Below are 17,268 nucleotides of genomic sequence, written 5' to 3' on the forward strand. Positions count from 1 at the left end.
ATGGTTGCGAGGTGTCCCCTCATTATGGGAACTAGTCGCGGCCTCAGTATGGTCGCAGCAAATGTTTCAACATCAACATTGGTCACCATGGAGAAAATCGATAATCCTGTAGTCGTAGGTGCAGTGGTAGTGAGTTCGCCATGTCGTTGTAGGTAGTCGAGGTAGTCGTAGGTAGTTTTAGGTAATCTCCTTTGCTGACCGGGCATTTTCATTGGCTCATTGGGGGAAAAACAACCATAGCACGAGTTTTCAGAACCAAGGAAAACCGACCGGTAATGTTAAATGCCCTCTAAACTTCACAGCTGTGCATCACTGGCTTATTAAAAGTTGTCTGGCTTCTTAAAAAATTCTCCCCCCTTCTCCCCCCCCCCCCCCCCCCTGATTTAAAGGACTTACCGTACACTGCGCTAGCCGTCTTAACCTTCATGTTCATCACGGTGTGTGCCTGTATCACCTTGGCTTTGCACCGTGTGAATTTCAGACAGCGCTCACCCGCTTTCCTTGGCCCCCGCCTTTGCGATGTGTGTGTGTGTGTTCTGCTCTGACGGTCGCCATTCCAGTTAGCGGTTTTTCAGGCGAGTGCCGCGAGGTTCAAGGTCGCAGGCAGTCCGCTGAAAAGTTGCCTAAGTGGGACAGGTCCTTAACAGTTTTATTCTTGTCTCATAATGGCTTATTTGACTTTTATTGGCACAACTTTGGGCCTCATGTTGATAAACAGCAATAAAAGTTTCCAAAGGTGATGGAAAGACTGGAGGAAAGACGAGGTGCTGAGAGCTCTCTTATACCTGCATTAAGGAGTCATTTAAACACACCTGAGCAATTACAAACCCCTTTGAAGCCTTGTGTCCCAAACATCATGGTGCCCTGAAATGGAGGGAGGTGGGGGGGAGGGGGGACGGGTGGACGGGACTGCATATAAGCACTGCTGTAATTTCTAAATGGTGAAAACAAAATGTATAAAAATACCCTTAAATAAAATCTGACAATGTGCACTGTAATCACATGTGATTTTTTTTTCTATTACAAATCTGAAATTGTGGAGTACCGAGGCAAATAAACAAATGATTGGGTCCTTGTCTCAAACATTATGGAGGGCACTGTGGGTATAAACCTGGCTCTGTATTTTGACTACAACCAAATGTGATACAATTTTGCCAAATTACCAACATTAACTGACCAGTCCATTTTAAAAGCATTCCACATCTTCATGTCTACATACAACAAAGACAAAACAGTTCAGTTGTCATTGGTTGAATTGTCATTTTTTTCTCTTGTCAGAACAAAGCTTAGTTCAGAAAAACCCCATCTGTTTTCATTCCAGTATATCTTCCAAACAAAAATATAAACTGCATTATTAATGAAACTGTGGGTTTTATGTAACAGTAATGTGAGCAATGAGAGCTAGATTAAATCCACAAACTCAGGGAAGCCCTATTTTGTATGGCAGGATTACAGGTGGCAATAGCTAAACAGCTGGATGAGAAAATAATTAATTTGCTAGGGGAAGCATTCAAGTGAATGTACATTGTATTATTGCCATTTAGCATTATGAACAAATTGGTGATTACAAATTGCAACATATTATCAGTTACAACTTAAAAAAGTTAGAAGTGTGTTGCCTAGGTCTGCCTATAAATATATTAGATGAGGTGCAAGAGATAGACCTGACTATTTCTTGTCATTGGTTACCATTTGGGCTACACAATATTTAAAAAATTAACAAGCATTTTTAATCCAAGCAGGATTGTCTGTTGTACATGTGTTTCAGCCAATTGTAAATGCATTTTATAGGTATTAATAAAAATGGGAAAAATATGCAGACATTTAGTAGCACAAAACCATGGAACTATCTTCCAACAGGAGTTGTGGGATGCAAAATACAATAGCCTATAAAATACTAAAATGTGTGTTAGATAAGATGGAAATATATCAATTCATGTATCACAGTAAGACAATGAACTAAGCAAGTCTAATGGCCAAAGTATTACTGTATTAATTTATTTGACTTACTTGCATTTACCAAACAAGTAAAGGAATATTATTTGTTTAGTCATTCAAATAATTTCACAATGACAGTAAATTATTACAATGATTGAGCACCCGTATTACTGAACTGTTTACACTTGAATGAAATAGACATTGGATCATAGAAATGTACAACATGCAAAATGAGCAAACATGCTAAATATAATGTAATATTAGAGTTCAACCTCCCATTGTGAACGTTTTATTTCCAACATCGGAACTATCTAAAGCTTGTATCATAATTGAATATTTTTATATTTCTTTCTCTCTCCAGTTTTGTATGTGCTATTTTTGAAAGTACAACCATTTACTGGGATTTATGGTTTTTATTGCGAGGAATGAATTACAGGCTACAAAATGCAACTCCTTGGCTTCCTCTGTCTAGGTGTCACATGCATTGAGCTGGCTCATCACCATGTCCATACATGCCATGCATATTTGGAGTGCAGTTCGTGCAGGCGGCCACATTTGTGCATACCATGCTGATGCCCTTAAGAAATGTGTAGAGTCGACAGATCATAACCTCAATCAGTGTGTACTGCTGACATAACACCAGCACTGCCAGATTAAAGCTCCATGGCCCATTTTAGCCCTCCGTTGACCTTACGCAGCTGAATATGCATTCAGAAGCAAGGCATAACCTGGCTGCCAATCAAAAGGATCATCAGGCCTGGCTGGTCAGTTGCTGATTGATTTCTAACAGTGATTATAGTGAATGTAAAGATCTGGTTATCTCAAGAGCTCTTTATACCTGATAAAGAATACAGTGATCGATAAGCTAAGTGGTGAAGGTGTTGAATTGATTTAAAGATTTTGCACAAGCTAGTTCCACCTGGATGTGGATACATTTGTAGAAATTTGTCTTTGAAAGATTGCATGATTGTGAGAATGAGCAGAGGGCACATAGAACAAGCAAGGTACGCTGCCAGAGGAAGAGGAAATGGGGAAGACTATCACATCCTTGTCCCTTGCAGAAAAAAGGCATTTCCTCCCACAGCCTACATGAATACCTCAACTGCATCATTGGAAATCTATGAATTCCCACTCTTCCTATATTGTGCAGTTCTTGAATATCTCCCAGGTCAGTTTCAATTGTAGAACACTTACCAGTACCTGCTACAGCCACAATTTATTCCCCTTATAAAGTTACAGATGGACTTGAAGTAATGCAAGCAAGTTGTCATTGAATGTGACCACTTACAGAATAGGGTCAGCTGTTTAGACAATCAGATAGTGAATAGAATGGTTCTTGCCAGCTTTTGTGCAAAATTGTTATAACAAGCAGACAGCATAAACTTACAGTTTTCTCAACATTAGAAATTATGAGCATGGGCTAATTGCAAATCGCAGACCAAATCTCTTTCTGGGGTTATTCCATTTATCTTCCTATTGTATTAATCTTGTGATTTTCAGCACATTTTTATGGTGACAGGAACTATGAGTCTGATTCTGTTCTTGGCTGATAGCCATCCATGTCTGCTCTCCAGTACAGGTCACCTGATGATGATGACATGTGGACACCCAGCTGATGTTGCTTTATTCTCCTCCATCTCCTAAGCACAGGGTTCCAAAAACCATTTGAAATAAGATGTTCATTGTCCAAGATGAAACAATTATTTTTGGCATGGTCTAGAACTCAATATGGAATCTTCTCAGTCAGTATGACTCAATTCCAAAACAGACAATAATAACTGAGTATACACCATGGAAGCTGTGTTTTTACCACGGAGAAAGACATGAAGAGTAGGGAACTTGAGAAAATTAAAAGGCGTACCTTGAGTACAGTACAGTCGAGAAGGGGCTGAATGTCCTCAGAGGTATGAAGGTAGATGAATCTACTGAACCTGATCAGATATATCCCAAAACACTGTGGGAAGCTAGAGAATAAATTGCAGGAGCCTTAGTTAAGCTATATAAATCATCGTTAGATATGGGTGAGGTGCTGGAAGACAGTAGGATGGCTAAGTTTGTGCATCTAATTAAGGGCTACAAAGTCAAATTTGGGAACTATATATCTTGATCAGCTAGGTAATTGGATCAAGTAATGGCAAATGTAGTTTAATTCAGATGTGTGAAGTGTTGCATTTGGTAAATTAAGCCTAAGGAAGGACCTTCACAGTAAACGGTAGGGCTCTGAGATGTGTTGTAAAGCAAACGATCTAGGAGTACAAGTACATGGTAACCTGATTGTGGTATCACAGATCGATAGGATGGTGAAGAAAGCTTTTGGCATGCTGGCCTGAATCAGTCAGGGAAATGAGTAATGAAGTTGGGATAGACACAAAAAGCTGGAGTAACTCAGCGGGTCAGACAACATTTCTGGACAAAAGGAATAGGTGACATTTCGGGTTGAGACCCTTCTTCAGAGTTATGTTATCTTACAGTTGTACAAGCTATAAGTGCGACCACACTATGAGTATTGTGTTCAGTTTTGGTCACCCTGCTATAGGGAAAATGCCAATACGCTGGAATGAATGCAGAGAAAACACAAGGATGTTGCCAACTCTCGTAGGCCAAAGCTATAGAGAGAGGTTGAACTGGCTAAGACTTTATTCCTTGGGGTGCAGAAGGTTGAGGAGTGATCTTATAGAGACGTATAAAATCATGAGAGAATTGATAGGGTGAATCCACAGAATTGTTTCCCGTGGTAGGGGGATTCAAGAACTAGAGGGCATGGGTTGTAGGTGATATTTAATAGGAACCTGAGGGATTATTTTTTCATACTGAGGATGGCAAATATATGGAACGAGCTGGCAGAGGACGTAGTTGAGGCAGGTACAATAACAACATTTAAAATACTTTTGTTCAAGAAAAAATTAGTAAAGCTTTGGAGGGCAATGGCCAAACCCAGGCGATTTGGATGTGTAGATGGGGCATCTTGGCCAGCATGGGTGAGTTGGGCTGAAGGTCCTGTTTTCATGCTGTTTAACTCTCATAACCTTTGTCCCTGGTGAGAATGAATTTTGTGCCTGACTTTTCAAATAATGCAGTTTATCATGTCTTTCTTTTCCTACTGTTAGGTTTAATAAGCTCACACTCCAAGCTGGACCAAATGACGTTGCACAAACATGATAGTGGCCTTTCCATTGTAACCAGAAAGAAAGCAATTTCTACTGAAAGTATAACAGGATCAACTCTATCATCATCTCCCTCACCTTCACCATCACCATCGTGTGAATCAGGTTAGTTGGCAATATTAATAACTAGAGCCAGGATTTTGCCATAAATGCCGTGCTTTTTCATGCCTTTTCTGATGATTTCACCAAGATAATGCCTTTTTCTCGATCGAGTGCCTAAATCAGCCTTTTTTTTGCCATTTTGCTAAAAGGTCATGCTATTTTCTCTAGTTGTACGGTGATTACAATGACGTTTTCTATGTTAGCACGTTAATATTAATGTTATTATTAACGTGTTAACATAGTATAAATTGCAAGAAAATTTCCACCACTGGGGCGAAACTGGGGGCACCACCATCGGTCGTTCATCCATTCGTGCCGCTGCTCGCTGGTTCAGTCTTCTCCAAAATCTATTCATTGCTTTCAATTTTGCAAACTTCCCACAAGCTTCATCTTCCCTTGAGATATGTGGCGAAACATTAGCGAATAACTTGTAGGTTTTCAACAAAGTAACTGACGATATTCGTAAAGTTCCTGGCGATGTAGGTAAAGACCTACAAGGAAAATGTGAGAGAGTGATTTTAGCTAACAAAGATCTTGAGGAAATAGAAAAAATAGCTAAAGTTCTCAAAGGTAGTTGTAATGCACAAGATATCAACTTGAATATAGAGTCTGTCTTGTTTTGGGTATGCACCACGTGACCTCAGCTGAGATAGAAAGAAGTTTTTCACAACTAAAGCATATTCTGTCTGACAGACGGCATAGTTTAACACCAGATAATTTGAATAAAATGCTAGTAATTATGTGCAACCAGGCAACTTTGGTCATTTAATGTAGTATAACATTATATTATCATTTTAAAACATATTTATGTGGTGGAAATAAATGCCTTTTTTGTCAATAAATGCCTTTTTAGTGCCTTTTTTGTAATTTTATTGTGCCTTTTTCCTGCCTATTTCAGAGTTTTATAGTGTCTAAATATCCTGGCTCTATTAATAACAATTGAATAGATATACTGAGGTGGTCAGAAACTGACCCTTAAAGCCCATAGAGTGACTGGATTCTCACATTGTGCTTTTGGACATTAAATATTTAAGAAATATGGTATGAGCAGTTGCTAGCATTTAACTAATTAGACACATTCTTTCAACCCATATAAAACCATACTGATTTCAATCCAGCATAACCTTTACAAGAAGCATCTCATAGAACACCTCCCACTCAGTCAGCCTTAGCCTACAGATCTCCCGGTTGCTCAGCTCTTTAATTCCCCCTCCCATTCCCAATCTGATCTTTATGTCCTGGGTCTCCTCCATTGTCAGAGTGAGCCCCTGTGAAAATTGGAGAAACAGCACCTCATAATTTGCTTGAGTAGCTTACCCCCCAACAGTATGAACATTGACTTCTCTAACTTCAAACAGCCCTTGCTTTCCCTCTCTCTCCATCAGTACAACGGGATCTGGGGGTCCTTGTTCATCAGGCAATGAAAGTAAGTATGCAGGTACAGCAGGCAGTGAAGAAAGTGAATGGCATGTTGGCCTCCATAACAAGAGGAGTTGAGTATAGGAGCAAAGAGGTCCTTCTGCAGTTGTACAGGGCCCTAGTGAGACCACACCTGGAGTATTGTGTGCAGTTTTGGTCCCTAATTTGAGGAAGGACATTCTTACTATTGAGCGAGTGCAGCGTAGGTTTACAAGATTAATTCCCAGGATGGCGGGATTGTCATATGCTGAGAGAATGGAGCGGCTGGCCTTGTATACTCTGGAATTTAGAAGGATGAGAGGTGATCTTATTGAAACACATAAGATTGTTAAGGGTTTGTACATGCTAGAGGCAGGAATCATGTTCCCGATGTTGGGGGAGTACAGAACCAGAGGCCACAGTTTATGAATAAAGGGTAAGCCACTTAGAACTGAGACGAGGAAACACTTTTTCACACAGAGAGTTGTGAGTCTGGAATTCTCTGCCTCAGAGCGCTGTGGAGGCCGGTTCTCTGGATACGTTCAAGGGAGAGCTAGATAGGGCTCTTAAAAATAGCAGATTCAGGGGGTATGGGGAGAAGGCAGGAACGGGGTACTGATTGGGAATGATCAGCCATGATCACATTGAATGGCGGCGTGGCTTGAAGGACAGAATGGCCTACTCCTGCACCTATTGTCTATTTCTATTATCTCCTCCCCACTCCCAGTTCTCCCACCAGTCTTACTGTCTCCAACTACATTCTATCTCTGTCCTGCCCATTCCCCTGACATCAGTCTGAAGAAGGGTCTCAACTCGAAACGCCACCCATTCCTTCTCTCCAGAGATGCTTCCTGTCCCGCTGAGTTACTCCAGCATTTTATGCCTATCTTCGATTTAAACCGGCATCTGCAGTTCTTTCATACACATCTCATAGAAATTTACTGTTTAGCCATTTCAATATTCTTTGAGTAGGCTCACTTGCTTTTGGATTTGTTTTTTGCCACCGAGTTTTGATCTGTGTTCTCCATTCGAATGGGCGGCGCGACTCTCGTCAGCAGCGGCCTCTGCAGTCTGTCCGCGTTTTATTATTTTCTGTCTGTGTTTTTATGTAGTTTTTGTTATTTTTTGTTGGGGTGTGTGTGTGGAGGGGTGGGGGTGGGGTGGGAAACTTTTTAAATCTCTCCCTGCACGGGAGACCCGACCTTTTCTCGTCGGGCTTCCGTTATCGTTGGGGCTGCAACGAGGAGCGGCCTCCAACAGGAAGAGACCGGGGACTCTGGTGCCGACGACTCACCGTCGCCGTCGCGGGGCTGGCCGAGTCCGGAGCGGGTGGAGCGGTGGAGGAGCGCTGCTGCTGCTGCTGCGGCCCGACCGGAGAGTCGGAGGCTTCAACGGCAGGTCTGTGGACGGCGGCACCGGGAGCCCGCGGGTCCCTGGAGGGAGACCGCTTTTCGGGGCTCTCGCAACGGCGACTTCCCCCGCCCGAGTTGCGGGGTTGAAGAGCTCCTGGAGCGGGGCCTACATCACCGCCCCGCGCGGTTTGGAATGGCCGCGGGACTCTGCGAGCGCACGCCGGGGGCTCTAACATCAAGAACCCGGTGTGCGACCTCGCACCACCCGGCGTGGCTTTAATGGCCATGGGACAATCGCCATCGCCAGCCGGGGGCTTTGACTTTGACTCTGACATCGGGGGGGGGAGAGTGCAGTGGAGAGTTAAGCTTACTTGGCCTTCCATCACAGCAATGTGATGGATGTTTATGTAAATTATGTTGTGTCTTGGGTCTATGTGTTTGTAATGTATGGCTGCAGAAACGGCATTTCGTTTGGACCTCAAGGGGTCCAAATGACAATTAAATGTATCTCTTGTATCATTTCTCTCCAGTGCTTACTAAAAAGAGTGGCAGTTTATCATGTGTGACCCTTGAAGGTCACTTGATAGTGTTAATGAACAGGAACCTGGCTGCCATTCTCTCTCCAGGTTGTTGATACCTATTGAGCATCTGACGTTTTTACAGTCACTCTAACTACTTGGCTCAGTCAAGCATGATACAACATTTTACCAGCATCACAGTGCTTTCACAAATAGAAATATTTTGAATTTTATTGATTTTACTTTTAGGATGTATTGGGGCAACATTTTGTGAGATAATTTCTTGTGCAACATTTCCCCAACCACACAATTTTCCTATGACTAACAGCCACATAGACTTGAAAGGTTCCAAGTTCACTCTCAAGGCTAGACCAACAACCTGTTTCCCCTTAAATCCCACTGGTTCTACAACTCCAACAGCTACCATGGTACAATGTGGTCCTTGGCACTATTAATGATTTAATTCTGTGCATACATCTATAACTTACATTTTGGTACAGGCGCCTTGTTGAATGACCTAAACGATTGGGATCTAATTGAAAATTATTGGGCAGTTTAGGATCAGCTTGCAAGTCTGGGATACTTAATAATCTGAAGGAAGTAAATAATGCTTCTCAAGTCTCAGTTAAACTAATATTACTGAGCTTGATATAATTTGCACAATTTTAATTTAACAGAATATTTCAGGAATGGTTTAATGATTGATGGAAAAGGATTCTTTTATTAACCAGTGCACTTTTTACGAGTTTTGGACAACTAAGTACTTCTAAGGCAATAGTGTACTTATGGAAGTGCAGGTTGTTATATAAATTTGGAAAACAGTATCCATTTTGTATACAGTTAGATCCATGGAAAATAGCAATAAGATTATGTACCATATGATATGGGGGTATCATTATTAAACAGGAAATCAAAAGATCCACTTTCCTTAGGTTCATGCCAGATTTGTATCTCCTTGTGAGTGCAAATAAAGCCATAGGTTAATGGCTCACCCAAATTGGAACTAGAGAAATTAGACTACCACCTCACCTCAGTTTTCAAAATGGAAAATCAATGTGTGAGAGAGCAGTATTTTTTTTAATGGGAGGGTTGTCAGGGAATATACCCAGATACAAGATTTCTAATGTTAGCAAAAATAAGATATGAACATGGGGAATATGAAATGGGAAGTGAATCATGCATACATATCCTGCTTCAATAAGCGAGTTCGGTATTCCGAAAAACACAAGGAATCATGGGATTTGTCAAAGGTCACACGTGATAAACACTCTCGGCAACCATACCAACGCATACACACAGAATTGCTCCCCATCCGCAGCCAGGATCGAAGTCGGGCCCTGCCGAACCGCCACTGGACCGTTCCCGTCTCCTCCTGAGTGCGTCAGCGGCGCCAGGGCACCGCAAGAGTGGAGGGAGCCCCACGGTGACCGAGCTCCTCATGTTGGTGGCGGGGAAAGCTGGAGATCTCCGGGGCGACCCCGGACCGACAGGAGTCAGACGGGAGCGGCGGTCCAGGCCCACAGCCTGCGCGGAGACGAAGCTCCAACCCCAACTCAACCCTGCCTGTCCCGCCGGGCCAATCGACAGCCCTGGACCGACGGGACATCGGCCTGCCGCAACGGCGGCCCAGGCCCACAGCCAGCGTGGAGAAGAAGACCCAATTCCACTGTTCCGGGACGGTGTTCCGTCCATCCAGGGCCGTTGGTCAACCCAGCGGAACAGGCAGAGTTGCGCTAGGGCCAGCGCTTCCTTTCCGCGCTAGCTGCAAGCCTAGGCTGCCACTTCAACGGACCGGCAACCCGCCAGTCCAGGGCCATCGGTCAACACGGTGGGACAGGCAGAGCTGAGCTGGAGCCAGTGCCCACCCACCCCCTCCCCGCTGGCTGCAAGCCTGGGCCGCCACTCCCGCAAGCCCAGGGCCACCCCGGACAGCCCCGGCCGCCCCCAGACAGGGATAGGACACTCGGGAGGGGGCGTGGATGGCCCAGCAGCACCTCAGCAGCGCCGGAGACCCGAGCCCGACCCGACCACGGACAAAACACAGGTCTACACCCATGCAGCAGCACAGCTGCCGAGAGTGTTTATCGTGAGCGACCCATGAACTGGGCATGAGCAGTCGGAATACCGAACTCGCTTATTACCTGCTATCTTACATCACAGTGCATCTAAAGATTACACTGTCAACTCAACATGCTTAATGCTATTAAGAGATCTTTTTAAAAAATGTTTAAAATAATCAGTGTCCCATGGTTGGCTTGTATATTTGATAATGGATGAAATTCCACAGTGGCAGTTGAAAAGCAAATGTCTTATTTCCAGATTTTAAAAGTTGGCATGAAAGCTCATCTCTTCCCTTAAAAATGATGACACCATCTCCCGAATCAGGAGAACAAGTGTCCTGTAACCTTCAGGTTCCATTTTCATGTTCAGTTTTCTTGCATTCAGATCTTTCTGCTACAACACCACAAAAGATGCTTGGCTTTGGATGACATTAAGTCTGTCTGAACCTCATCTCTGCCCCCCATGTGTCGAAGTAATAAGCAGAAAACATATTGTCTAAATGAGAAAATGGAGAGTTTCTGAGAATTTCCTGTCATTAATTAAAGCTCTTTGAAAGTTCTTGTTTTTAACTTTTTTTTTGAGGGAGGAAAGTGATCTACAAATGGACCCAGCTGTTCAGTGAAACTTGGACTAAGTTGGTGGGAATCTCCAAAGGCATTTAATAATAGCAATTAAGCAGGACTGAAACATGACCTGCTTTGGACTAAAATGACTGCATTCATGCATTTTGAAATGATCCACATGTTGAAAGCAATCCTTATAACCCCTTGAAAATATTATTTAATTGCATTTTCTATGTAAAGAAATTATGCAACAACAATGTTTTCGAATTTTTTTAGAGAAACAAGGATAAAACAATCTCTTTGAAGGCACATGGTGACTCGAAGGTCCACTTGTTTATCACCCACACCTAATGAAGGAGTGTGAATATTATTATGCGGCCCTGATCATAAAAACATGGACATTTTCTATTGGGGAGTACTGGAAACCTTTTAGCAGCATCAGGGAAAGCTGTAATAGTTATTGCTCCAGACTTCCAGTCATAAAAGTACTCTATTACTTTTTAGCTGCCTCTACACAGGTTATGCCAAACATTTGAATTTAAATTCTCAGCACATAGTCTATTTGAATATTAAAGGAACATGGACAAGTAATAGCATTTGGCTTATCAGAATAACAAGTTCCCATTAAGACATCCAACTATATGTTGAATGGCTATAATATTTTGATTATACAATCTCTGGTAAAACATTTATCATAACTTTTACTGACAAATGGTTTATCCTGACCCTGTTCTAAATCTACATTGCATTAATTTAAATATATGTTCTATCTTTTGATTACCTTATCAAAACTATTACTTATCACTTACTTATTGACCACAGAATTTAAGTTTTTGCATTTATGCAGTGTTCTCATGTGAAATAGATCCCCAGGTAAAATAATGCACGATCCTGAAGTTATTTTGATGTGCTGACATGGCAGGGTCTTTCTGGTTGCATAAACCATGCTGTGGAATAGTTCACAAGTTATAGGAGTAGAATTAGGCCATTTGGCCCATCGAGTCTGCTCTGCCATTCAATCCCATTTTCCTGCCTTCTCCCGATAACCCTTGACACCTGTTCTAATCAAGAATTTGGCTATCTCGTCCTTAAAAATATCCACTGACGGCATCCACAGCCCTCAGTGGCAATGAGTTCCACAGATTAACTACCCTCTGACTAAAAGAGGGCCCTTTAATTCTGAGGCTATGACCTCTGGTCCTTGGCTCTCCCACCAGTGGAAACATCCTTTCCACATCCACTCTATAATAATAATAATAATAATAACTTTATTTGTTAAGCACCTTAAAAACAACCAAAGCTGACCAAAGTGCTGTACAGAAAAAAGAAAACAAGCAAGACATCATAAAACAGGCAGAACAACAGAACATAGAACTAACACAAGGCGCATAAATTACATACAAAAATCCAAACAATAAATTAAAAAACATAAAACACGAGTACGAACCACGCAGCAAAACCAAGCAAATAAAGTTAATAAACAATTCAACACCTCACTGGTCGACAAAGGCCATGGAGAATAGATATGTCTTCAGGAGTGACTTAAAAACAGCTAGAGAAGGGACCTGTTTAACGTGCAGAGGCAATTCATTCCACAATCTCGGAGCCGACACAGCACTCTATGACTTTCATTATTCTGTATGTTTCAATGAGGTCCCCCCTCAACCTTCTAAACTCCAGCAAGTAGAGGCCCAGTGCTGTCAAACACTCATCATATGCTAACCCACTCATTCCTGGAATCATTCTTGTAAACCTCCTCTGGACCCTCTCCAGAGCCAGCACATCCTTACTCAGAAATGGGTCCCAAATTTACTCACAGTACTCCAAATGTGGCCTGACCAGTGCCTTACAGAGCCTCTACATTACATCTAGTATAATTTATCCATGATAATCTTATGATTTTATCTTCCCCCTTCATCTTTTTCATTGAGACTGCAAGGTACATTTGGGCATTGTAATGCACTTTAGTGAATGTGTGTAGAGAATCTTTGCTTAGGTATCAGTTGACAAGGGCAGTGTTGTAATACAGGTATCATTCTTCAGGTTTCATTAACTGTGTCATCAGTATCAAGTTCAACAATTACTAGTTTCCAGATGCCGATTAAATTTTAATATTGAATGACAAACCATAGAACATTATTACTGTTAATGAAAATAATAAATTTTCAGAAAATATTAGCCAGATATGTGGCAATTATTGTAATATAACTGAGAATTAATTGATACCTGTTATTGATTATGCAAAATGTGCTGTAGGTGCCTTCACATTTTGATAACACTATATCTTTGCATCAATATACATGTTACTCTGATTCATTATAGTAAAAACTGTGCACTATTATTGACGTTTAATTGATTATAACTCATTCTATAAAATAAATCAAACATATTTTCATAAGGTTGTTTTAATTATTTATTTGATACTAATGAGGAATAAGGCTAATGTGGGATTTCTTAACACCTGATTATAAACACCCTCCTATTCAATGCAATTATTTCAAATCGAATAGAGAGATAATCAATATTTTAACCCCACACCCTTCTTGAAATTGTTTTTCATTAAGACCATTGTTTTTTCTGTTTTTGTTTTGGAGGAGACATTAAAAAATAATGTGAGACAATGGCATTTCAGAGATTAACAAGTAAGACAAGTAAGTTGATGGAAACTGTACTCTATTTCCTGAGCAGGTTGTATGGCTGAGCTTCTACCATGGTCCTTTTGATACTTTAAATAATAAGTTGTCGGTAACTTATAATGCATCATTTATCCATTTTAACACCAGTGTGGCAATGAACAATGTATAATTCACGCTGCTCTAGATGTCAACTGATCTGCATCGGTGAGACTAAGCAGAGGTTGGGCGATCGTTTCGCCGAACACCTCCGCTGGGTCAGCAATAACCTACCTGACCCGGTGGCTCAGCACTTCAACTCCCCCTCCCATTCCCAATCCGACCTCTCTGTCCTGGGTCTCCTCCATTGCCAGAGTGAGCAACACCGGAAATTGGAGGAACAGCACCTTATATTCCGCTTGGGGAGTCTGCATCCTGCGGGCATGAACATTGAATTCTTCCAATTTTGCTAGCCCTTGCTGTCTCCTCCCCTTCCTCAGCCCTTGGGCTGTCTCCTCCCATCCCCCAGCCCTCGGGCTCCTCCTCCTCCTTTTTCCTTCCTTCTCCCCGCCACCCCCTATCAGTCTGAAGAAGGGTTTCGGCCCGAAACGTTACCTATTTCCTTCGCTCCATAGATGCTGCTGCACCCGCTGAGTTTCTCCAGCATTTTTGTGTACCAATGTATAATTCCATACTGGTAATAAAGTGATCATAACCTTTTGGTCATTATAATAATTACTTGTGCTTCTCTCCATTTAGTTAAAAGTCCTACTTCTTCACCGAGAAGAAAGCTGAAGAGAAGGGAAATTGAAGCTATTCAGTGTGAAGTCAGGAAGATGTGCAATTATGACAAAATTCTTGCAACGAAAAAGAACTTGGACCATGTCAACAAGATCCTGAAAGCCAAAAGACTGCAAAGACAGTCAAAGACTGGCAATAATATAGTAAAAAAGAGGAGAGGCCGTCCGAGGAAGCACCCTTTGCCACTGGATGATGATTTAACAGACCAGATGCCAGTATTGGAGAAGTGTGTGGATCTTCCAAGTAAACGAGGCTTGAGATACAATTTAGCTCCTGAAATGCTGGCTACAGCCAGTCAGGACACAGTCATGGACACAATTGAAGCTGTAATATGCATGGTACAGCAACAAAAGCCTAAGTCAGATAAAGGCACCAAGAGAAAGCAGAAAGAGGAAAGTGGACAAAATGTGAAGAGACATAGGAAGTCCAAAGAAACTGAAAAAGAGGCAATCACCACAAATTCTAAAAGGTACAACAGCTTGAATATATCTGCCACCAGCTACCAATCAACAGCCACCAGTCACTGAAACCTTCCTGCACTTTAATATTACTTGGTGAATGAGAAGGGAATGACTAAGATTCAGATGTTGGAAAATTAAAAAATGATAACCATTTTCTCATGCAATCCACCATATAAAAGGGATGGCCTCATTCCAGCATTCACTGCATTCTTTGCAAGTACCAGACACTCCTGTCAATATCTGGTATTTCGACATGTCAATTAAGTTTCACAATTTTGTACAAACATTCCTTCTCCCTGTTAACTGAGCTCTATCCATGGACCCATTATTTGCAAAGTGAGCAACATGTAATGGCGTATAAAAGGGTAAGCTAGTGCAAGTACTTTTGGCAGCCTTTTAGAAGAATGTATTATTGAAATGTTCCTTGGGAAGGCAGGCAGAAATAACATTACGCTTGCAACAGCGTTTCTTATATACTGGATTTATAATCAATATATGCTAGTTGATAAAAGAAGAAAGAAAGAAATTTTAAAATATTCTTGCCGACATTCAGGCAATACTGTACTCACAGAGCCTTAAATGCAAAAGTGTTATCCATGTAAAGCACTTTCTGCTTCAGTTCAACATATGCTCTTGGAAACTCAGCAGAAACAAAAGTCATAAAGGAATTTTCAATCAATAAATGTCCCTGGTTTATTTTATGTATTGAAAATAAATGTTTCCCCCTTGATGGACAACCATGCCAGAAAGTGACATTAATCAGAAATAATGGATCTGAAAGAGTTCCGTAGCACACAATATATTCAGCCTAAACTTCTCAAGGGGTTTGCTGGATTTCCTATTTTCACCTACACTTATCACTGGGCATTTCCTTTGAGAAGCAATATCATGAGAGGCTATAAAAAAAATTGAATCAAAATATTCTTTTAACAGAGAGATTTGCATCAGTTCCCCATCCCCACACTCCAAGAAATAATTAATCTCCAACTCTCGCACTTGTCCCGAAAATCTTTGAGCAATTAAGTTCACAAGTGACTTTCTGTAAAGGTAGGAATTGACGTTGTAATCTAGATCATTTAAAATATAACAATGTGTGCCCTATCGTATGGCCTTACAGTTTTCCAAAGTAAATAGATGTTAACGAAAAAAATTAAATATATATTTTCTGCGATTATCTAAGTTTCACAGCAAGCTTATTCATGCAATATTTATGTGACTGTTCTCCAAAATTATTACATTTACACTATGAGAAATGGCCCAAATTTGTGCACAGTATTACTATGAAATTAGCTCTCACCTCTAAACACATTGAAAATAAACATCTAAAATACTCAAAGATCATATTGAATATTTTCCATTAAAATGTATAACAAATTGTCACCATCCCTTGCTCCAGCGAACACAGTGGAATATACATTGGGACGGTCAGATTATAGAAATTGTCTTATCAAATGGTATACCCTAATCATCAATTGTTATTTCAAAGTCAATCACTGATGAAGAAAACATTCTGCTGCAAAGGGATGTCTTGTTTAACCACGTTCCAGTTCACAGTGTTAGTGGGGTCTCACCTTTTCCCAGACTATTGTATGCAAATAATCAGATACTTAATATCAAAGACTTGGATGTTTTACTTTATCCCCAGAGTAGTGGTTATCTTGTATCCTGGTAATTGTGTTTTTTATTTCCTTTGTGAAAATTCAATGAAAACATGTTACCTTAAGCTTTTGAATTTCTGTATTTAATTTTCCCTTATGCAAAAAGAAATTAAGTGTTCTTATGATGATAATCCAAAACATATTTTCAATTATTTTTAAAAACGAGTAATTGTGACTGCAGTTATATTTAGGCAAAATGTTTATATCATGGCAGCCTTAATTCAGTCCAAAACAGTAACCTGTTGTACATAATGTAATTACACATCTTTGACCTGCATGGGTTCAAACCGTCTGAATCATCTTGTCTGTGTAATTGTCATTTTAACTGTTTTTCAATCAAGTTTAACAAATCATTTTGATGCCAAACAGTTGTTAATGCATCTGGGGTTTGGGAATGGGGCTAATTGAAGTTGGGGGAGGAAGGGGTGGTGGGGTGGGGGGGGTGGGGGAGAGGGCAAAATTCATATATTCTACAATACACAAGTTTAAAAGTAAATGTGTAGGAAAGAACTGCAGATGCTGGTTTAAATTAAAGGTAGACACAAAATGCTGGAGTAACTCAGCAGGTCAGGCAGCATCTCTGGAGAGAAGGAATGGGTGACGTTTCTGGTCGAGACCCTTCTAACTCTTGCCTTTAAAA

The 17,268-nt window shown here is 41.1% G+C and overlaps 1 protein-coding gene across 2 annotated transcripts in view; it reads left to right on the forward strand.

Moving 5' to 3' along the window:
• The window catches only part of setbp1 (SET binding protein 1), a 260,150-nt gene extending 243,121 nt beyond the window's left edge, over window positions 1–17,029 (forward strand). For both annotated transcript variants that reach the window (XM_055633329.1, XM_055633321.1), the window contains exons 4-5: window positions 5,046–5,207; window positions 14,468–17,029. In XM_055633329.1, coding sequence (XP_055489304.1) covers window positions 5,046–5,207; window positions 14,468–15,036 — 731 coding nt within the window. In that variant the 3' untranslated portion in view covers window positions 15,037–17,029. The remainder of the gene's footprint in view (window positions 1–5,045; window positions 5,208–14,467) is intronic.
• The last annotated feature ends 239 nt before the right edge of the window (window positions 17,030–17,268 follow it).

Source organism: Leucoraja erinacea, chromosome 1, assembly GCF_028641065.1.
Source record: "Leucoraja erinacea ecotype New England chromosome 1, Leri_hhj_1, whole genome shotgun sequence".
NCBI lineage: Eukaryota > Metazoa > Chordata > Chondrichthyes > Rajiformes > Rajidae > Leucoraja > Leucoraja erinaceus.